The following is a 23,144-nucleotide window of genomic DNA, read 5'->3' as shown; positions in this document are numbered from 1 at the left end:
TAAGTGTACAGCCCATGGCACTGCAGCTAACCCTAGATGTGGACGGAAAGGAAAAATTGACGAGAGATTTCAACAAAAGATTGTGCGGATGGTGGATAAAGAACCTCGACTCACATCCAAACAAGTTCAGGTTGTCCTGGAGTCCGAGGGTACAACAGTGTCAACCCGTACTATCCGTCGGCGTCGGAATGAAAAGGGACTCAATGGTAGGATACCCAGGAAGACTCCACTTCTGACCCAGAGACATAAAACAGCCAGGCTGGAGTTTGCCAAAACTGACCTGAGTAAGCCAAAAACGTTTTGGAAGAATGTTCTCTGGTCAGATGAGCCAAAAGTAGAGCTTTTTGGAAAAAGGTTATCAACAAAGAGTTTACAGGGGAAAAAACAAGGCCTTCAATGAAAAGAACATTGTCCCCACAGTCGAGCATTGTGGAGGTTCCCTGATGTTTTGGGGTTGCTTTGCTTCCTCTGGCACTGGACTGCTTGACTGTGTGTATGACATTATGAAGTCTGAAGACTACCAATAAATTTCGCAGGGCCCAGTGTGAGAAAGCTGGGTCTCCCTCTGAGGTCATGGGTCTTTCACCAGGAAAATGACCCAAAACACACTTTAAAAAAAGCACTAGAAAATGGTTTGAGAGCACTGGAGACTTCTAAAGTGGCCAGCAATGAGTCCAGATGAATGCCATAGAACACCTTTGAAGAGATCTGAAAATGGCAGTTTGGAGAAGGCACCCTTCAAATCTCAGAGACCTGGAGCAGCTGCCCAAAGAAGAATGGTCTAAAATTCCAGCTGAGCATTGTAAGAAACTCATTGATGAATACCGGAAGCGGTTGTTCGCAGTTATTTTGTCTAAAGTTTGTGATACCAAGTATTAGACTGAGGGTGCCAATACTTTTGTCCGTCCCATTTTTGGAGGATTTCTACGGTTTCCCAGAAATTTGCCAAAAACGTTCCCATTCATTTGTAATGGAATGCAACGTTCAAATTTCCCCATTCACTTTCAATGGAATTTCCAATGAATTTAAATTGCATTGATCCCATTGACGGCCATATGTAAGTCGATGCCATTGACGGCCATGGACGTCCAAATTTCTCATTCATTTGTAATGGCATTAACTTTGCATTGAGGCCAATTTAGACAGATGCCATTGATGGCCACGTATGTCATTTCTATTGATGCCAATGTACTTGGATTCCATTGACGCATATGGATGTCAATGCCATTGACGGCAACGGACATCCAAATTTTTTCCCATTCATTTTCAATGGCAAAAAAGCCAATGTCCCCAAATCAAGTGGAAAAGACCAGATATCAAAAGGACGTGTCCCCCAAATGTCCCCGATTCCATTGACGCTTATGGACGTCGAAATTTCCCATTCTTTTCCAATGACATTTACTTTGTTTAATGCCTTTGACGGGCATGTTTGTCCATTCTATTGATGCCATTGTACTTGGATTTCATTGAGGCCTACGTAAGTTGATGCCATTGACGGCCATGGACGTCCAAATTTTTCCCCATTCATTTTCAATGGCAAAAAAAACAATGTCCCCAAATCAACAGGAAATGACCAGATATCAGTCGGACACGCCCCCCAAATGACCTGATATGACCAGGACATGCCCCCCAAATGTCCCCAAATCAACAGGAAGTGACTTCATATTGTCCCAGAAATGTCCCCAAACCTACCTGGGCGGGGCTAAGATCTGTATCTCCACACGGCAAAGATCCAGAATAATTTCTCAAGAAATGGCAGTTTCTAGTTGGTTAAATTCACTACATCAGTTTTTGTTTTTTTGGGGGGGGGGGGGGGGGGGGCAGTTGTTGTGCTCAGCAGCCCACCCACTGTTCTGAGATTAGTTCAAAAATAGTGAACCCCTCCAAAGGACACACTCATACACCCATGTGCATTTATTGAAAATCCTCCTGCAACAAAACTCTTTTTTTCTTGTTAATATGCCTTCAAAATAAAATACCTTTTGTACATGGAGTGTTTTTCCCCTCATGAGTTCCACAAAGAACTCCACCTGGGAACGGAGCTGGTGAATTATTATGACAGACAATCCAAGCGGGTAAAAGGTGTGGAACGCTGAGCGAGGAGTACAAGGAGAGGACTTCATAAGCTGCTAGTATCCCATCTTTTATTAATGTCACTCCCTGGGAAGTCTCAGGTTTTTCCCTCTCAGTCAGAATGGCTAATGAAGACGTCGGGGCCGGACCAGTGAAGCCGACCCTTTAAAACCTGACATATTTTATGGTAATGAAAGGTATTCAAAGAATGATGATGATAAAAGTGCGGCGCCCTCCCCTCACAGCTGTGCAACAGCAGCAGCGGGCGCCGCGTGAAAGGGATCCCTGCCAAAAAGTAAAGAAGAGACTCCAGAAAGTACATAAAGTCAGGGAGCGACACTGCGTACATCGTTACGCCGCGTGACCGACTATAATAATACGAGGAAGGAACGCTCAGTCTTGAATGTCATCATTTGATCCTATCCTGTCTGCAGTTGCTCTAAAGCATGGAGCTATGTCACTGTGACCTTTACACTAGTACATTTGAAAAAGTTGCCGTGTTCCATAATAGTTGCTTGACAACACTACAAGACACATAAGTGGAATATTTTCCCGAGCTATATGCAATAATGTGAACAATAAAATATATTGTCTACAAGATTTCTGGCTGTCAAAGAGGTGTAACTTCTAACGAGGCTCCACTCGTTACCTGGATGTATGGCACCTGTTTTTACTCATAATCGAAATAAAAGACACCTGTCCACAACCACAGTCAGTCACACTCCGAACTCCACTATGGCCAAGACCAAAGAGCTGTCGAAGCACACCAGAGACAAAATGGTAGACCTGCACCAGGCTGGGAAGACTGAATCTGCAATAGGTAAAACGCTTGATGTAAAGAAATCAACAATGGGAGCAATTATAAGAAAATGGAAGACATACAAGACCACTGATAATCTCCCTTGATCTGGGGCTCCATGCAAGATCTCACCCCGTGGCGTCAAAATGATAACAAGAACGGTGAGCAAAAATCCCAGAACCACACGGGGGGACCTAGTGAATGACCTACAGAGAGCTGGGACCACAGTAACAAAGGCTACTATCAGTAACACAATGCGCCACCAGGGACTTAAATCCTGCACAACCAGACGTGTCCCTCCGTTGAAGCCAGTACACGTCCAGGCCCGTCTGCGGTTCGCTAGAGAGCATTTGGATGATCCGGAAGAGGACTGAGAGAATGTGTTATGGTCAGATGAAACCAAAATAGAGCTTTTTGGTAGAAACATAGGTTCTCGTGTTTGGAGGAGAAAGAATACTGAATTGCATCCAAAGAACACCAGACCCACTGTGAAGAATGGGGGTGGAAACATCATGCTTTGGGCTGTTTTTCTGCAAAGGGACCAGGACGATTGATATGTGTAAAGGAAAGAATGAATGGGGCCATGAATCGAGAGATTTTGAGTGAAAATCTCCTTCCATCAGCAAGGGCAATGAGACGTGGCTGGGTCTTTCAGCATGACAATGATCCCAAACACACAGCCAGGGCAACAAAGGAGTGGCTTCGTAAGAAGCATTTCAAGGTCCTGGAGTGGCCTAGCCAGTCTCCAGATCTCAACCCAATAGAAAATCTGTGGAGGGAGTTGAAAGTCCGTGTTGCCCAACGACAGCCCCAAAACATGACTGCTCTAGAGGAGATCTGCATGGAGGAATGGGCCAAAATACCAGCAACAGTATGTGAAAAGCTTGTGAAGAGTTACAGAAAACATTTGGCCTCCATTATTGCCAACAAAGGGTACATAACAAAGTATTGAGATGAACTTTTGGTATTGACCAAATACTTATTTTACACCATGATTTGCAAATAAATTCTTTATAAATCAAACAATGTGATTTTCTGTTTTTTTTTTTTTTCCCCCCGCATTCTGTCTCTCATGGTTGAGGTTTACCCATGTGAACAATTACAGGCCTCTCTAATATTTTCAGGTGGGAGAACTTGCAAAATTAGTAATAAATACTTAATTTGCCCCACTGTACACAAATATATATACATGCTCGTACAGCGCAACAGCCTCTCACACCTCCCTCCTGACCTCTGTGAAGTTGACCCTCCATCACACGCAAATTTATATCAAAAATTATGTCAATCGTTTGTGCTGTAAAACATTTCGTAGGTGCCGCTGTCGTTTTTAAAAACTATATTATTCTTTTATAGGTCAATCTGAGGTCAACCAGCACCAGGCCTATGGCATTGGGCAAAATGGATTTTGGCATAGGCCTATGGCATTGGGCAAAATGGATTTTGGCATGTGGCATTTTTTGGGGTATGTAGCAAAATGGCTTTTGGCATTTTTTATTTATGTGGCAAAATGGATTTTGATATGTGGCATTTTTATTTGGCATGGGGCAAATTGGATTTTGGCATATGGCATTTTTTTGGGTATGTGGCCAAATTGATTTTGGTATGATTCATTTTTATTTGGCATGTGGCAAAATGAATTTTGGTATATGGCATTTATTTAGTATTTGGCAAAATGGATTTTGGCATGTGGCATTTTTTGGGTATGTGGCAAAATGGCTTTTGCCATGTGGCATTTTTATTTGGTATGTGGAAAAATGGATTTTGGCATGTAGCATTTTTATTTGATATATGGCTTTTTTTTTTGGTAAGTGGTAAAATGGCTTTTGGCATGTAGCATTTTTATTTGTTGGGGCCTTTTATTTTTGGTATGTGGCATTTTGCTGGCCATGCACGTGTATGCCATTGACAGCTATGCATGTCCAAATTTTCTATTCATTTTAAATGGCAGAAAAACGTGTGGCTGTGATTTTTGACCATATACTTACTATTACAGCGCATTGACATCCAACTGTCACCCAAGTCTGGCCGGTGAGTAAGCCATGAAACGTGCCAGGTGCTGCTTGGTAAGTTTTCTTATATTGGCTTTGCCATGTTGCTTCAGCCTTTATAGGTCCGTGCTGAGTGATCGTCACACACTAAACTAACATGTAGAGTTAGCGTTAGCATTAGCATTTGGCGAGGTGACTCGGTATCTTCTTAAAACTCTTGGAAAACATTTTGCATACAGTTGGTGGTACCCTTGTAGACTTTACAGTTATGTGCTCGTCTGTCATGTTCATTCGAAATTGTTGGAAACCTTTTATTTATTCATTCATTCATGGACTAAAACTTCTGAAGTTTATAGATGATTTGAGGAAATTTGACATGACAAATGAGCATTTGTATGTAACTCGTTGAATCATGCCTTTACGGAATTTGTTTCATGGACCATATTTCCCCAGTAAGACGATGGCTTCGCAGACGAGACCACCCGCTGATTGATTTCATAATTTAATCAAGAGCTGTGTCCCGAGACTTTTGTCCATATGGAGGACATCCCGCTATCGGTTGCATATTTAGGTGGATCAAATATCAAATGCCAGCACCCCCCACGGAGATGTGAAGAGCGGTAAGATGTCGAGAGCATCAAAGTAACAAGTGGTGCATTGTATTGTAAGTGCAAACAAACCTTTAAGCAAAACCAGGCCTATCACAGCTTCAAAAAGTTCCCTGGCTCGCTGGAGGAAGCAGGTGAAAAAATAGAAGTGTATTGACCTATGAACCCGGGTGCACACTTGTTGACTGATGTTTCACACCGAGGTCGCCCGATCCCTCGGCGGTGTTCTTAACTGTGTGCGTGTGAGTTGTCCCCAGGGGAGTGCATCCCGAGCCAACCCCCCCCTATTTTTTTCTTTGAAGCTGAAGAGTCCGCCATCGGTTTCCTGTCCTCATTGACCCAGTGTCTCCGCGTGGATACTCTTTCCCTTTAAGAAGTTGCTGTAGTCTACCAAGAGTAAAATGACATTACATTAATGAATTAAAATAAAACACCAATCAGGCATGAAAATGGGTCAGGGGTTAAAAAGGTGAGAAGGGTGTGGAGGAAATGTGTTCCGGTAGGGCTGTCCCAAAAGATTGACTTTCTCCCGATTAGTCAGAAGACTATTTTTACGATTAGTCGACTAATTAAAAAAAATACATATATATATATGAACGAATGAATGCATGAAATTTATTGCCATCATCATCGGTATCAATGACTAATTAATCGACTAATTAAAAAAATATATATATATGAACGAATGAATGAATGAAATTTATTGTCATTGTCATCATCATCGGTATCAATGAATAGCATGTATTTAGTTTTTTCGATATATATATATATATATATACAGTGCCTTGCAAAAGTATTCGGCCCCCTTGAATCTTGCAACCTTTCGCCACATTTCAGGCTTCAAACATAAAGATATGAAATTTAATTTTTTTGTCAAGAATCAACAACAAGTGGGACACAATCGTGAAGTGGAACAACATTTATTGGATAATTTAAACTTTTTTAACAAATAAAAAACTGAAAAGTGGGGCGTGCAATATTATTCGGCCCCTTTACTTTCAGTGCAGCAAACTCACTCCAGAAGTTCAGTGAGGATCTCTGAATGATCCAATGGTGTCCTAAATGACTGATGATGATAAATAGAATCCAAATGTGTGTAATCAAGTCTCCGTATAAATGCACCTGCTCTGTGATAGTCTCAGGGTTCTGTTTAAAGTGCAGAGAGCATTATGAAAATCAAGGAACACACCAGGCAGGTCCGAGATACTGTTGTGGAGAAGTTTAAAGCCGGATTTGGATACAAAAAGATTTCCCAAGCTTTAAACATCTCAAGGAGCACTGTGCAAGCCATCATACTGAAATGGAAGGAGCATCAGACCACTGCAAATCTACCAAGACCCGGCCGTCCTTCCAAATTTTCTTCTCAAACAAGGAAAAAACTGATCAGAGATGCAGCCAACAGGCCCATGATCACTCTGGATGAACTGCAGAGATCTACAGCTGAGGTGGGAGAGTCTGTCCATAGGACAACAATCAGTCGTACACTGCACAAATCTGGCCTTTATGGAAGAGTGGCAAGAAGAAAGCCATTTCGCAAAGATATCCATAAAAAGTCTCGTTTAAAGTTTGCCACAAGCCACCTGGGAGACACACCAAACACGTGGAAGAAGGTGCTCTGGTCAGATGAAACCAAAATTGAACTTTTTGGCCACAATGCAAAACGATATGTTTGGCGTAAAAGCAACACAGCTCATCACCCTGAACACACCATTCCCACTGTCAAACATGGTGGTGGCAGCATCATGGTTTGGGCCTGCTTTTCTTCAGCAGGGACAGGGAAGATGGTTAAAATTGACGGGAAGATGGATGCAGCCAAATACAGGAACATTCTGGAAGAAAACCTGTTGGTATCTGCACAAGACCTGAGACTGGGACGGAGATTTATCTTTCAACAGGACAATGATCCAAAACATAAAGCCAAATCTACAATGGAATGGTTCAAAAATAAACGTATCCAGGTGTTAGAATGGCCAAGTCAAAGTCCAGACCTGAATCCAATCGAGAATCTGTGGAAAGAGCTGAAGACTACTGTTCACAAACACTCTCCATCCAACCTCACTGAACTCGAGCTGTTTTGCAAGGAAGAATGGGCAAGAATGTCAGTCTCTCGATGTGCAAAACTGATAGAAACATACCCCAAGCGACTTGCCGCTGTAATTGGAGCAAAAGGTGGCACTACAAAGTATTAACGCAAGGGGGCCGAATAATATTGCACGCCCCACTTTTCAGTTTTTTATTTGTTAAAAAAGTTGAAATTATCCAATAAATTTTGTTCCACTTCACGATTGTGTCCCACTTGTTGTTGATTCTTGACAAAAAAATTAAAATTTTATATCTTTATGTTTGAAGCCTGAAATGTGGCGAAAGGTTGCAAGGTTCAAGGGGGCCGAATACTTTTGCAAGGCACTGTATATATATATATGTATTAGGGCTGTCAAAATTATCGCGTTAACGAGCGGTAATTTAATTAATCCTGTTAAAATATTTGACGCAATTAACGCACAAATGCCCCCGTTCAAACAGATTAAAATGACAGCACAGTGAAAGGTGTACGTGTGTTTTTCGGAATTTTGCCGCCCTCTGCTAGCACTTGGGAGCGACTGATTTTATAGGCTTCAGCACCCATGAGCATTGCGTAAGTAATTATTGACATCAACAATGGCGGGCTACTAGTTAATTTTTTTATTTAAATTTTTACAAATTTTATTAAAACGAAAACATGAAGAGTGTTTTTAATATAAAATTTCTATAACTTGTACTAACATTTATCTTTTAAGAACTACAAGTCTTTCTATCCATGGATCGCTTTAACAGAATGTTAATAATGGTAATGCCATCTTGTTGATTTATTGTTATAATAAAGAAATACAGTACTTATGTACCGTATGTTGAATGTAAATATCCATCTTGTGTCTTATCTTTCCATTCCAACAATAATTTACAGAAAAATATGGCATATTTTATAGATGGTTTGAATTGCGATTAATTGCGATTAATTACAATTAATTAATTTTTAAGCTGTAATTAACGCGATTTAAAAAATTTAGCGTTTGACACCCCTGATATATATATATATATATATATATCACACTCACCAGCCACTTTATTAGGTACACCTGTCCAACTGCTCGTTAACACTTAAATTTCTAATCAGCCAATCACATGGCGGCAACTCAGTGCATTTAGGCATGTAGACATGGTTTAAGACAATCTCTTGCAGTTCAAGCCGAGCATCAGTAAGGGGAAGAAAGGTGATTTGAGTGACTTTGAACGTGGCATTGTTGTTGGTGCCGTAAGGGCTGGTCTGAGTATTTCAGAAACTGCTGATCTACTGGGATTTTCACGCACAACCATCTCTAGGGTTTACAGAGAATGGTCCGACAAAGAAAAAATATCCAGTGAGCGGCAGTTCTGTGGGCGGAAATGCCTTGTTGATGCCAGAGGTCACAGGAGAATGGCCAGACTGTGGACTGTAAGACAATGTTTAACTAATCGTTGTCATTTTTTTCTCAGGAACCTTTTTATTGACTTGTGATATGGTGACCATGAATCCTCGCCTGGGTCCCTTGATGCTGTATGATTGCCGTCAACCTGATGAAATTGTCAAACTTGTGCTTCAGAGCCTTTTTCAAACTTCCAAAATGGAGTCAGTAAGAGGGGTTAACACTAAGGTGAATGCGCGGAGTTTTGCAATTTGAGTCTCGCCAGCCCGAGCCGTTGGAGCTGCACCAACGCGGGTCCGGCGGTTCGGCTGGCATGATTCCGGCTACAAGGTCAGATTCCTTCACTAGTTATGATATTTGATAACACTTTGACAGTGGCACCATAAGACTGTCATTAGACGATAATAATGAGCATTTATGAATGCTTATAACATGTCATTTAGTGTTATCCGGCAAATTATTTCACTTTCTAATTCAGCATTCAGTAATGCCCATGATTGTGTCATGTCATAATTATGACAGTCTTGTGACGCAGCTGTCAAATGAAGTGTTGCCTACTAACCCAAATAAGCCGCACTGGACTATAACCCGCAGGATTCAAAATGAAGGAAAAAAGTAGCAGTTTATAGTCCAGAAGTTAGGGTAAGTAATTTGCAGTCAAATGAAGATAACATACAGTTAAGAATGTGTGGACTCCAAAAGATGCAAATATTGTACAATTCAACCACACTTTTATACAGGTTTTGTGTAATCTTGCCAAAGCCCTTAAAAGTAAATTCTATTTTTTAATTTGGGAGTCATTGGAAAAACCCTTTATTTTTAATTGCTATTAGATGTCAAAAACTGACTAAACTTGAAACTGACAGTTTTTGTCTCATGTTAAGGATCAAGACGATCAACATGTTTGACTTTGGAGGACAAAGGTCAATCCAAATAAGGGTTCTTTATGACCCTCACATGTGTGGCGATGTTGTGCCCAGCTGAGACAACATCGTGTGGAGACCGAAGACTTCCACATGGTGTTCATCAAGCATGGCGGCAGCAACAACAACAACAAAAGCAAATACGCCGTCCGACACCTGTGTCTCGTACAACACATGAAAATCTAATTAAGATACATCACACGGGAAGTAGCTTTGAAACGTCCCTTTAATTTAGATACACAGTGTTTGTAAAAATCAGTGAGACTGTGAAGTGGAGTGTTTGATAACGGCAGTGGGTGGGGGTACCCTCAGGGCGCGTGGCGTTTGCGCTGGTCCAGTTTGCGTCGCAGCATGTTGTAGTTGTCTCGCGTGCCCGGGGCCTCGGGGTCCAACTTGAGAGACAACTCATAGTGTTTCTGTGCCAGCTCGAGCTTGCCCCAGCGATGGTACAGCACAGCTTCGGGAGATGCAAACACACATCCAAGATTTATTTTACAAGTTCCGGATTGGATTCAACAGAATAAAATGTTCATTCAGGAATTTCGTAGAGAAATAAGCAGACATACAGTGGGGCAAATAAGTATTTAGTCAATCACCAATTGTGCAAGTTCTCGTACTTTAAAAGATTAGAGAGGCCTGTAATTGTCAACATGGGTAAACCTCAACCATGAGAGACAGAATGTGGAAAAAAAAACAGAAAATCACATTGCTTGATTTTTAAAGAATTTATTTCCAAATTAGACTGGAAAATAAGTATTTGGTCACCTACAAACAAGCAAGATTTCTGGCTGTCAAAGAGGTCTAATTTCTTCTAACGAGGTCTAACGAGGCTCCACTAGTTACCTGTATTAATGGCACCTGTTTTAACTTATTATCAGTATAAAAGACACCTGTCCTCAACCTCAGTCAGTCACACTCCAAGCTCCACTATGGCCAAGACCAAAGAGCTGTAAAAGGACACCAGAGACAAAATTGTAGACCTGCACCAGGCTGGGAAGACTGAATCTGTAAAAGGTAAAACGCTTGGTGTAAAGAAATCAACTGTGGGAGCAATTATTAGAAAATGAAAGACATACACAACTATTGATAATCTCCCTCGATCTGGGGCTCCATGCAAGATCTCACCCCGTGGCGTCCAAATAATAACAAGAACGGTGAGCAAAAATCCCAGAACCACACGGGGGGACCTAGTGAATGACCTACAGAGAGCTGGGACCACAGCTACTATCAGTAACACAATGCGCCGCCAGGGACTCAAATCCTGCACTGCCAGACGTGTCCCCCTGCTGAAGCAAGTACACGTCCAGGCCCGTCTGCGGTTCGCTAGAGAGCATTTGGATGATCCAGAAGAGGACTGGGAGAATGTGTTATGGTTAGATGAAACCAAAATAGAACTTTTTGGTAGAAACACAGGTTCCCGTGTTTGGAGGAGAAAGAATACTGAATCGCATCCGAATATCACCATACCCACTGTGAAGCATGGGGGTGGAAACATCATGCTTTGGGGCTGTTTTTCTGCAAAGGGACCAGGACGACTGATCTGTGTAAATGAAAGACTGAATGGGGCCATGTATCCTGAGATTTTGAGTTAAAATCTCCTTCCATCAGCAAGGGCATTGAAGATGAGACGTGGCTGGGTCTTTCAGCATGACAATGATCCCAAACACACAGCCAGGGCAACAAACGAGTGGCTTCGTAAGAAGCATTTCAAGGTCCTGGAGTGGCCTAGCCAGTCTCCAGATCTCAACCCCATAGAAAATCTGTGGAGGGAGTTGGAAGTCCGTGTTGCCCAACGACAGCCCCAAAAAACATCACTGCTCTAGAGGAGATCTGCATGGACGAATGGGCCAAAATACCAGCAACAGTGTGTGAAAAGCTTGTGAAGAGTTACAGAAAACATTTGGCCTCAGTTATTGCCAACAAAGGGTACATAAAGTATTGAGATGAACTTTTGGTATTGACCAAATACTTATTTTCACCCATGATTTGCAAATAAATTGTTCAAAAATCAAGCAATGTGATTTTCTGTTTTTTTTTTTTTCACATTCTGTCTCCCATGGTTGAGGTTTAACCATGTTGACATTTACAGGCCTCTCTAATATTTTCAAGTGGAGAACTTGCACAATTAGTGGTTGACTAAATACTTATTTGCCCCACTGTAAAAGGGAAGCAATTTATAAAACAAATTGTTAAAATGGAAAAAAACAACAGTCATTATTATGAGCAGAACTAAAAATTGGATTTGTCACCTAAATTGCCATGGCAACCAGCTGCTTTCGGGTTGATTTGGAGCGCGTGGAGGAAAAAGCCCTCTGATTCCTAACAATTGAAGACACAAAATTAAATAATAATTCAGACATACATCAAAACAAGTCACTCGGCAGCCGATAAAAATATTTTTATCTAGAAAAGTATTAGTACTAGGGGTGTAACGGTACACAAAAATCTCGGTTCGGTACGTACCTCAGTTTTGAGGTCACGGTTCGGTTCATTTTCGGTACAGTAAGAAAACAAAATGCAAAACATAAATGTGCTAGTTGTTTATTCCACACTTTTGTGCTTTCAACAATAGGAACAGTAGCCTATAGACCCCAATCACGTGACGTCACAACTCCGCCCCCCTGACTGGTGCCGCCATATTGTCCGTCAGCTCATCGTGTTTACATATTACCACTACGTACATTCCTCCTATTACTGCGTGTTTTTCTGCTCATCTAAGGAATCACCGCCTAGTAGACGAAACCAAAAACCTTCCTGACAATCGTGAACATTGATTAATCAAAATGGTGAAGGCATGTGTGGCGGTTGGTTGCAGTTACAGAGAAGATAAACGGTTTTAGTAGTTGCTGTGTGCCCATTGTTAAAAGGGCAAATCTCGAAAGCAGCATGGTTTGTTTCTCGGTCCATGATGCGTTTGTGTCGACAGCCGTTAGACAGCGGCGAAAACATCAATATGATGCCAACACGATCGCAGACATCATCAGACGGAGACTACGAAGCTCGTCGACACGATCGCGCAGCAAGAAGGTGAGCGCAACAACAGGTGTTGTGCCGAAAAATAGCCGCCCTGAAATGTCCCCCCTGACCGGAGCGCCCACACGGAAACAACTTTCATGTACCGTGAATATGGATTACTCTACTCTGCTTGAACTAATAAGTGTCATACCTGTGTGATTGTCATTGGGATATGGTTGTGAAAACTTGTAGACTAATACATTTCTGTTCAAAGATGGTTATGTGGCCCAGTCCGCGATTTGTTACTAAAATATAGTGCTAATATTTTGTGTAATTTAATTATTTAAAACTGATCTTACAGTCGTAAATCCATTACTGTAATGCGTCCATGAAAACATTGAATGTTTTCACGTCAATAAAGCATTATAAACAGGGGTGCACATAATTTTTTTGCCCAGGTTCTCAGAGGAGGACCTGGAGATGTGACTTGGTCCTCATTGAGCTTGAGAGCCAACCCGCCTGATGCGATAAATTTATGACAAGCTTTACTTAGAGCCAATTAACTTGAATTAATTATATTAACAATTAATGCTTGATTAACATCAACTAGCACAACAAAATTGCCATTACTTTGAAATGTAAAGAAATAAAAAGCACCAATTCAAAATAAAGGGCATTATGCGGCTCCCACATTAACTCCAAGCCTTTTTAAAAGTGGGATGTCCTCCTCATAAGACCTTATTGAACGTGCATGTTTAGCTTTGTAAAATGCGAGCAAAAACACGTTTGTCAGTGCATGTCGCTGTTCATTACCTTTATTCCGCCACTTGTCCATAGGGCGACCGGGGTCCTGTTTGATATCGATAGTTTGCTTAATTGCGACATGCTCTGTTTTTTTCGTGCTTTTCAAAGTTTGGATGGCTGAAATTCTTTGACCCTACATAAAATGCGCTGCTCTTATCGGCGACATTGGGATTCTCACAGCACATTTTGTACCGCATTTCCGTGCGAGCATCATTTGCTTCTAGCCATGGTACCTCCTACTTTTCAGCAAAAGTCCTTTTTTTCGGTAGCTACGGTGACGTCTCTGTCGTCTGTCTGTCTTTTGACGGGGGTGGGGGAACACGGAAGTAATTACTCAGTGTGGCCTGCCTCTTTGACATTTTGAGAAGTTATTTTCTCGTGTCCGCCGCAAATACGGTGGTCAGCCATCGGTACGCAAAAGCGTATGGAAGTCGTTGAGGGCCAGCGCGTTTGTCTACGTCAGGTCCGCATGCGCGCATGCTGACCACTTATGTGCACCCCTGGTTATAAATAAGCGTTCCCGTCAGGGTGGACATTTCACACGGCACAACAACACCGGCCCGTTGTCGATCAAGTTTCATTTTACAATCGTGACAACGGTGACGCTCAGCTAACCAAATGTCGGTTTATATTCGGGCCGGTGCCGATTTTGGGTACCCTACTCCTCATCGTGACATAAACTGGAGTATGATTGGAAATTTTGTGGTCTCAGGACAAGCTCTGATGCACGGGAGGGGACCAAACGGGAGGAAACATCGGTTCGGGCATCAAATATGGATCTGGCGACTGGATCGACCGAAGCATTTTTTCAAATAACAGCTTTTATGCAACTCATCCAATGAGTTTACAGCGTCTGAAAGCACCGGGGCTTCCATAATTTGCAAGTGAATCCACCTTTAGAAACTACGATCATTGACAATACGGACACACAATGACGGACAATATGGCGGCACAATACAGCGATCACGTGATTGTGTGACGTTGGTGATTGGGGTGTATACAAAGCTAGAATTCTGCTCAAAAAGTAGCAGGTATTTAAAGATAATAATCCAACTACAATTTGCCTTTCAGACCCCGGTCAGCTTTCTTTCTGAAAGAAGAAAAAAAAAAAAAAGTCCTGTGCTAAAGAGAAAAGCAATCCCAATGATAAAGATTTTAACATGTATTTTACAAATGAAATACCTCAATGAATTTTTTTTTTCTTATGAACAGTTTTCAAAAGCTTTATTGGTGGATTTTCTCAAGTTAAAGCGCCACACAGAATTTCATAAATTTAATTGTGTAAGCAGGATCTGTGTATTATTTTTATTATTTAATTACAAGTGTTTTAGCTCCTTTCAATTTATTTTATTTAAATGGGCTATTATTTATTTTATTATGTGTTTGTATTTTACAAATGTGATGTAGTATTCATTTATATTGTATATTTTATGTTGCATAACTTATTAGTTATATTAGTAGGAATATTAGTTCCTACTTGTTTTGTTGTGGTAGGAGGGTTTTGTATTGAACACGGGGCCGTGTTGGTTATTATTATAGCAGAGAAGACAACTGTAAATTAACAAAGACAAGTCAACCGATCTACCACTCAAGAGATCTGATGGACTCAAAAATTTGGTTACGATTGCATAGTAGTTTGAAAATCGACCGGATCCATCGTATTTTTACACGAGTGACTTCCGGTCTGCCCGGTCTGCTAGCTAGTAGTATTGACGCAGGAGGGCCGCGTCTCGCGTCAAATAATAAACTCTGCCTTTCTTTTCGCGTGCATCGCGTTGAGACGCTTCTGGGACGCGTCTAACACGCGGCCGCACTGCGACTAGTGTGCATTGGCTGATCGACTTTAACATCCGCGTTTCACTGCGTTCTCACGGCGGCCACGTTGTCGCGTTGTTTACTACCGTGTTGGTCCTCATTATAGTAGAGAAGACGCAGTAAATATCATCTACACAAAGAAATTGTAACCCGATCGACTCACAGCCTCGAAAAGTAAGGGTTACATTACATCAGAAACTCGTTCCGAGCACCAAGTACAGAAACGGTTCAATACGAATGCATGTACCGTTACACCCTTAATTATTACTAACCTTGTACTTCTCTTGCTTGCCCAGCACGTTGGCCAATGAAAACATAATGGTGTGGTCATTTGGGAGGAGTTTCAGAGCTTCTCGTCCAATCAGCTCCGCTTGACCCAAGTTACCTGGGTGAGAGGGCAGCGTTTAATTGCTGACAGACAGCGAGACATCCCAGGAATCTGAGTGAACTATAGCCGTTTTGTAGAAAAAAATGGGCCAAGAATAGTCCTGACCGATGTGCCAGACTGATCTGCAGCTACAGGAAGCATCTGGTTAAAGTTATTGCTGCCAGAGGCGGGAGCCACAAAATAATAAATGTGATGGTTCACGTACTTATTTTTACCCCTTCTATCATTGTTTGCATACTATCCTCATTAAAATATGAAAACCTATAAACGTTTGGGTGGTTTTAGTTCAAGCACACACTGTTTTTTCATCTGTGTGATTTTGACAAAGATCAGATCACATTTGATGTTGATTTTATGCAGAAATGTAAGAAATTCCAAAAGGTTTAGATTAGGGCTGTCAAACCATTAAAATTTTTAATCGAGTTAATCACAGCTGAAAAATTAATTAATCGTAATTAATTGCAATTCAAACCATCTATAAAATATGCCATATTTTTCTGTAAATTATTGTTGCAATGGAAAAATAAGACACAAGACAGATATATACATTCAACATACAGTACATAAGTACAGTATTTGTTTATCATAACAATAAATCAAAAAGATTGCATTAACATTATTAACATTCTCTTAAAGCGATCCATGGATAGAAAGACTTGTAGTTCTTTAAAGATAAATGTTAGTACAAGTTATAGAAATTTTATATTAAAACACCTCTTAGGCTCGCATTATACACGGGTGCGCCTTATATTCGGGAAATTACGGTAACCGTCGACTAAAAATGGACGAAGACCATTGACCAACAACAAAAAAAGGTCAATAACCCAGTATGATTGCAGAAACAAAATGACTTCAGACTGTGGTGGTGTGTTGATAGTTGCAATTTAAGATGAAGAGCTCGTACACAGAAATGATCAGCCAATAAAAGACTGCTCGCACTGTAGACACACTGACTGTCTGTTTTTATTTTGGTGATGGAGCTTACACCCTGTGCGCACACGGACGAGCGGTTTGGTCCCTAATTAGGGATGAACACAAGGCCCGACTGAGTTATTGATCTCTGTCACTGACCTGTCTGGTGTCTGCCCCCACCACCACCACCACCACCACCCAAAATAAATAAATAAATAACAGAAAGGAAGAAATGGAGTAGACAGACAGGCAAGCAGCCAGTCCGGAGTCATGCAACGTTGCGGAAAAATACCCACAGAAAAGCAAATATTCCCACTTTCTTCAAATGAAAGTCACATTCATTGTTCTTTTCCCTTTTCTGTTTGTTTGTTAGCGACCGCAAGTGAAGGCTATGATTATTTCAGTCAGATTTCTGGACGGGAGGGAGGAGGTCCTCTAGAGGGACACCGCTCTGGCTGTTCTCGCCCACGTTTGATCAGCAAACACGCCGGGCCCTGATTGGATGGCTGAAGCGCCGTCCCGGGAGACTCCACCCCCAACCCCACGGGAGCGCCTCCCCGACAAAATGGCAGGAGCGTTCGGAAATCAGAGCATTCTCCACACGCCGGGGTGGAGCGCCTTGGAAAACTCGCAAGACAATAGCACTAATACATAAATTTCAAGCATTGCTGATTCTCGCTCTTCCGCTCTAATCTTGTTGGGCCGCTTTGATTTGCTTCAAGAAGCAAACGATAACAGTTTTCACCCGCCAATACTATGACACAGAACTAAGATTTTTTTTTTTTTCGAAGCAGGAAATGTAAACGTTCTGATTGCAATTTTTTAAAAAATAAATCAGATACAAACATTCTGCTTTGAAAAAGTAAATAACGCGCACTTTTAACAGATGAACTAGTACCGATACGCCATCCGACTGCCTGAAGCATTTTTATTTTAGCTAATTCCTCAATGCTTTTGATGGGTTGCCTGACAAAAAAAATGCTCAGACACAACTTTAGGATGAAAATAATTAAATGAAGGTTTATGAGGTGAGAGTTGGCTGGGAAAATGCACACATCGCGAATGTGAATGCACCTGTGAAATTCTTGGGGTTCGGTATCTTGGCAAGGTTAAAAACAGATGTTCTAGAGTTTAACCCTTTAACACCTAAGCCTATTTTGGCCGAGTTTGCATGCCTTTGATGTTGCCTTTATATTTCAGAGAAAAAATTGTTCACAAAGGTCAAATTGGGTCCCTTTTTTCAGGACACCTTGAACTTCATGTCCAAACTGTTGTTTTCTTCACTGACCGATTATAATCCCCATTTTGGACCCAAAAAGACAAAAAAATCCTAAAATCTTTTTTCAAAATTTGTAATGTTGATGTCCCACTGAAAACCAAACATGCTCGACCAACCGTTTTGAAGCTTGATAATATTTATTCAACTTGTTAGGATACACATTCAACTGAAAAAAATAAGATTGAATCGTTTTATGTTGACAATCCAACACATACAGCAGTTATAGTCATAGGCGTTTTTGGCTTTTACACATACTATGGTCAAAACAGGTTATATACAGCGCAACATAGTGAGAAAAAAATGATATATGTATATCATCTAACACAAAAAGGGTTTGGAGGATATCTCTTTTGAAGTTAGGTATTGTACCAATCACCTTATCAAAGGTATATATGTACATGCAATCAAGCTTTTCGAACACACATCTATATAAAAAATTGAAAAGATTCATAGTGAAGAAAAAAATACATATAACATTGAAAAAAAAGTATTTTCAAAAATATTGACAAGTAGCTCAATTCAATTTTTCCAGGCGTGCGGCCCAATAAATTTTTTTTTTTTTTTTGCACACTCAATAAAGTTTCTTCTTGAACAGGTCACTGAGCTGCTTCACACACAACGTCACACAGCCTACTCATCCGCCATTTGCGCGCTGCAATCACTTCTACTCGCCGAGACTTCGACTCATCCCAGGAAAACAACGACAAATACAACTCCTCCTCTTCCTTGAGTTAATGAAATAATGCATTAGCTTGCGCTAAATTTAGTTTTCGATTCATTCTGCACGTTTCAAAGTCACTCGCTCAATCCAACCGGCGGTTGCTTGCTTCGCATGCGTACCTTTCCTTATTAGTTGGGGCCTCGCTCGGCAATTTATTAAAAATGTTAACATTAGGTTCGTCCTTCTTGACATCACAACGGCTCTTGGGATATGTAGTCTTTTGTGCTGCTTTCGGTTTTGGAAAAGGACAAAAAAATGATGGAAATATGGAGATAGACACATGGTCCATGCAGCGTTTTAATGCATATTTACGAGCGCAATAAAACTATAAAACTCAAATGACATTATCTCCCATTTTACTTGGTCGATTGATTTCAAATAAAAACTGGTGTGGACATCAACTTCCGGACTTTCAAATGAGAGCAACCAGCAGCAGGTGGGAGATGTATTTACAGCGTGACAAGGCTTCAAAGATGACATGCGTAAATGTGTCGCATTTGACATGTTCGGTGCGAAAGGGTTAAGAGGAGGCTTGCCATTAGCAATAGCCTAATACTAACTTGAACGTGGATGCTATGCTAATGCTATGACTCCAACATCAGTTGACAAGACAGCTCCCAGACATTGCGCCACGCCTTCCAGTTGGGTCAAGTTGGCTTTCATTGTGATAAACTCAAACACAGGCTGCATTCTAACACCGGATTTAGGTGAATATAGGACAAAGATTTTACTGCATACAAGCAGGCAGGAGTGTCTCAAGAGTGATCTGGTCGAGGATTCAAGGTAATTATATTAAATAGCCCCATGCATGCACTTTGAAACATTGTGAAAAGAAATCAATGAATAAAATTGAAGTAACTTTGGCTTGAAGTTTTTACCTAAAATGAATGATAACTGCCCGTTGCTTGCTTTTAACCAAGATACAAGACTGTTTTACGTTCATATCCATAGAAATTCTGCAATTTAAGCATATATTTACAAGAATTTTCAACTTAAAAAGCTTTCTTTCGTGATGGCTGCCATGTTGGATAACACGATATTGTAACTTTTGCTTGAAATATTTACGTAAAATGAACGATTAACTGCCCACTTTTTGCTTTTAACCAATAATCTAGACTGTTTTACCCTCATATCTATAGAAATTCTGCGATTTAAGCATTTGTTTAGAAGAATTATCAACTTAAAAAGCTCTTTGTTTAATGACGGCCGCCATTTCAGATTTCAAATCGTCACACAATAGAGGAATTCAACCTTAATAAGTTATGGCTTTGTACAGAAAAATGCAAATTTTGATTTTGTTGAGTAAAATTAAGATGATTCTGCATATTTTCCTCAAGTATTAAGTTTATGAAGTAAAAATTTAAGTTGCTATTTTGGGCAAAAACCTAATATTGCTATTGATCCTGCAAATATAGGTGATCATCTCTGCATTTGGTGATTTTTGTGCATCTTGTGTAAAATTTAAGTTTTAAGGTTTGTTATACTTGTATAAAAAAAATAATAATAATAATTTAGGATTTTATTAGGGAACGACTTTTAAGTTTTTGATGTCGATGCTCATGGAGACTCATATATGCCTAAGGGAGGTGCCTGTCATGGTTTTAGGTCGCTAGCGGCGTTGGTTTCGAAAATATTTGAGTTTTAAGTTTTTTAAAACAGGCCCCCTATGGATCAGCCTCGAGCCCCGTCAACCGATAGGGAAGTCTATGGCTACGAGTTACATTTAGTATGTGATGACCAGACTTTAAAAGGGTAAAGCCACACTGCATATTGTCTCTTGCCAAGATGAGAAGACAAATCTTACCGTGTGTGTGTGTCAAAACAAGCAATGGGGATACTGGAGAGGACACTAGTGGGTGGGGGGAGGGGGGTGCAGCACGTCACATGAGTGACACAACCAGACACCGCTATGATGCAGGCTAGCTACGCATAAAATTTCACACATTGTGAACATGTGACGGAAACTATGGCGCATTTTTGTCTCGTTCTCGTCTCGTCAGACGAAAACTGACACTCATCTCGTTATGTTTTAGTCCCCCAAGAAACTTTTATAGCTCGTCATCTTCACGTCGTCATGTGAATGTTCGTTGACAAAATATTTTCGTTATCATCATCTTTAATGCAAACAACAATGATCACTAAGTGTGCGTGTGTTTACAAACATACCAATATTGTCCAGTAGAATGACCATGTTGTTCCATGCTAGGCTATGATCAGGTTTAAGCACCGTCGCGTTCCTCCATGCATTCAGAGCATCCAGATGTCTCTGCTGGTCTGCGTACTGGCAGGATGAAAAGCAGTATATTTTATCATGTGTTTAGTTACTGTTTACAATGATTTTTACAGTAATCCAGTACATCCCGAAGTGGCACTGTTGCTCCTTCAAAGGGGTCAAGCAACCTTTACGATTGCATCTATTAGAGCTTCAAAGTGGAAACGTGGGTTCATACTCACCAGACGTCCCAGGTTGTAGTAGCAATCAGGATATTTCCTCCGGAAGTGGATGGCATTCCAGTAGCTCCTCTCTGCTAGCTCAAACTTGCTCAGACTGTTTTGCACGATACCCAGATTCATCCAAGCAGCAGCGAAATCTGGTCTGTGAAAAGAGTATCGTCAGTAGGGGGGCACTATGCACTGTTTTTGCCACGTTATTTGACAACATACTGGATGGAAACAGCTTTGGATAGCAGCTGTTCTGCCTCAACCAGCTCGTTCCTTTCCTTAAGGATGTTACCCAAGTTGTTCATGGCATGTACGTAGGTGGGATGGAGCCTGCAAGAAATCCACAGAGTTTTCAATTGAGGGGAATGTGCCACTATAAAGTAAACACTAACCTGACAGCTTCTCTGTAATAGCTAATAGCTGCTGTGGCGTTGCCTCTGTCGGCCAAATTCTTCCCGACGTTGTAATGCACCTAAGCAATCAGCATGTCATTGATGATTTCAATAGGTAAAAAACCTGGGTGTTTTTTCACCTTGGCATTGAGGGGGCACACGGCAAGTGCGCTGGTGAAGAGGCTTTGCTCAGACCGCCACTGGTGACTGCGGACAGCACAGCGAGCTATATATGTGACAATCAAGGCTAAGATGGAGATGCGCAGTACATTCTGCAAGAGATGGAGAAAAAAAGCAATGTAAATTAAAGGGAGATAACATGCTAATCAATAATTAGAGGTCGATTGATAGGGGATTTTCAAAGGCCGATGCTAATACCGATACCTAAAAAAAAATTTTTCTGTTTTTTTTTTTTTTTAAATACATGGAGATTATAAAGGCAATTTTAAAAAAATCTTCAGTAGCTTCAAATTTACAATGATGAACTGAGACTTAAAGGATTAATTCGGTCTAGTGCTTCCAAACCAATGAAATTAACACTTCTTTTTATGATGATACACACTCAGCAAGAACAGTACTTTATTTCCAAATAATTAAACTCACCGGCACGTCATGATGAGATGTAAACGAGTTTAAGAGAATTCTCGCCATGCTAAAGCTATTGCGAACGCGAAGACTACGCTAATGCTACAAGTTACATTACATATAGAGTATAATACATAGAGTATAAGGATCGCTCAGTAAACACCTTAAAAGACTAAAGCAACACTGCATATTCTCTAACGCAAGTGAAAAAATATCTTACAATGAGTGTTGTTTTCATCAAAGATGAGGATAGCGAAAATATTTCGTCAGCGAACAATTTTTTCATGACGTTGACGTCACGATGTCTCGCTGAAAACGTGTCTTGGAGGACTAAAACATAATGAGATGTCTGACAAAACGGAAACTAGGGCTGTCAAACGATTAAAATTTTTAATCGCGTTAATTACAGCTTAAAAATTAATCGTAATTAATCGCAATTCAAAGCATCTATAAAATATGCCATATTTTCTGTAAATTATTGTTGGAATGGAAAGATAAGACACAAGACAGATATATACATTCAAAATACGGTACATAAGTACTGTATTTGTTTATTATAACAATAAATCAACAAGATGGCATTAGCATTCTGTTAAAGCGATCCATGGATAGAAAGACTTGTAGTTCTTAAAAGATAAATGTTAGTACAAGTTATAGAATTTTTATAATAAAACACCTCTTAATGTTTTCGTTTTAAGAAAATTTGTAAAATTTTCAATCAAAAATAAACTAGTAGCTCACCATTGTTAATGTCAATAATTTCACAATTCTCATGGTGCTGAAACCCATAAAATCAGTCGCACCCAAGCGCCAGCAGAGGGCGACAAAACACCAAAAAACACAAGTAACAAGCGGACATTACAGTGTGCTGTCATTTTAATCTATTTGAGCTGGGCATGTGCGTTAAATGCGTCAAATATTTTAACGTGATTAATTTTTAAAAATTAATTACCGCCCATTAACGCGATAATTTTGACAGCCCTAACAAAAACGAGATGAAAATTCGCCAGTTTTTCT

At 40.6% G+C, this 23,144-nt stretch overlaps 1 protein-coding gene across 5 annotated transcripts in view; it reads right to left on the bottom strand.

Moving 5' to 3' along the window:
- Nucleotides 1-10,033: 10,033 nt before the first annotated feature.
- The window catches only part of tmtc4 (transmembrane O-mannosyltransferase targeting cadherins 4), a 46,218-nt gene continuing 33,107 nt past the window's right edge, over nucleotides 10,034-23,144 (bottom strand). For 3 of the 5 annotated variants that reach the window (XM_057852621.1, XM_057852620.1, XM_057852623.1), the window contains 8 exons: nucleotides 21,683-21,814; nucleotides 21,543-21,622; nucleotides 21,373-21,480; nucleotides 21,163-21,304; nucleotides 20,875-20,989; nucleotides 15,681-15,793; nucleotides 12,084-12,153; nucleotides 10,034-10,291 (listed from right to left, as the gene is read on the bottom strand). In XM_057852621.1, the coding sequence (XP_057708604.1) occupies nucleotides 10,143-10,291; nucleotides 12,084-12,153; nucleotides 15,681-15,793; nucleotides 20,875-20,989; nucleotides 21,163-21,304; nucleotides 21,373-21,480; nucleotides 21,543-21,622; nucleotides 21,683-21,814 (909 nt within the window). In that variant the 3' untranslated portion in view covers nucleotides 10,034-10,142. The remainder of the gene's footprint in view (nucleotides 10,292-12,083; nucleotides 12,154-15,680; nucleotides 15,794-20,874; nucleotides 20,990-21,162; nucleotides 21,305-21,372; nucleotides 21,481-21,542; nucleotides 21,623-21,682; nucleotides 21,815-23,144) is intronic. The other 2 variants (XM_057852619.1, XM_057852618.1) reach the window with 1 other exon arrangement.

The sequence above is a fragment of the Corythoichthys intestinalis genome, chromosome 12, assembly GCF_030265065.1.
Source record: "Corythoichthys intestinalis isolate RoL2023-P3 chromosome 12, ASM3026506v1, whole genome shotgun sequence".
Classification (NCBI taxonomy): domain Eukaryota; kingdom Metazoa; phylum Chordata; class Actinopteri; order Syngnathiformes; family Syngnathidae; genus Corythoichthys; species Corythoichthys intestinalis.
The sequence above is the reverse complement of the archived record's forward strand: the minus strand, read 5'-3'. Positions and strand labels throughout refer to the sequence as shown.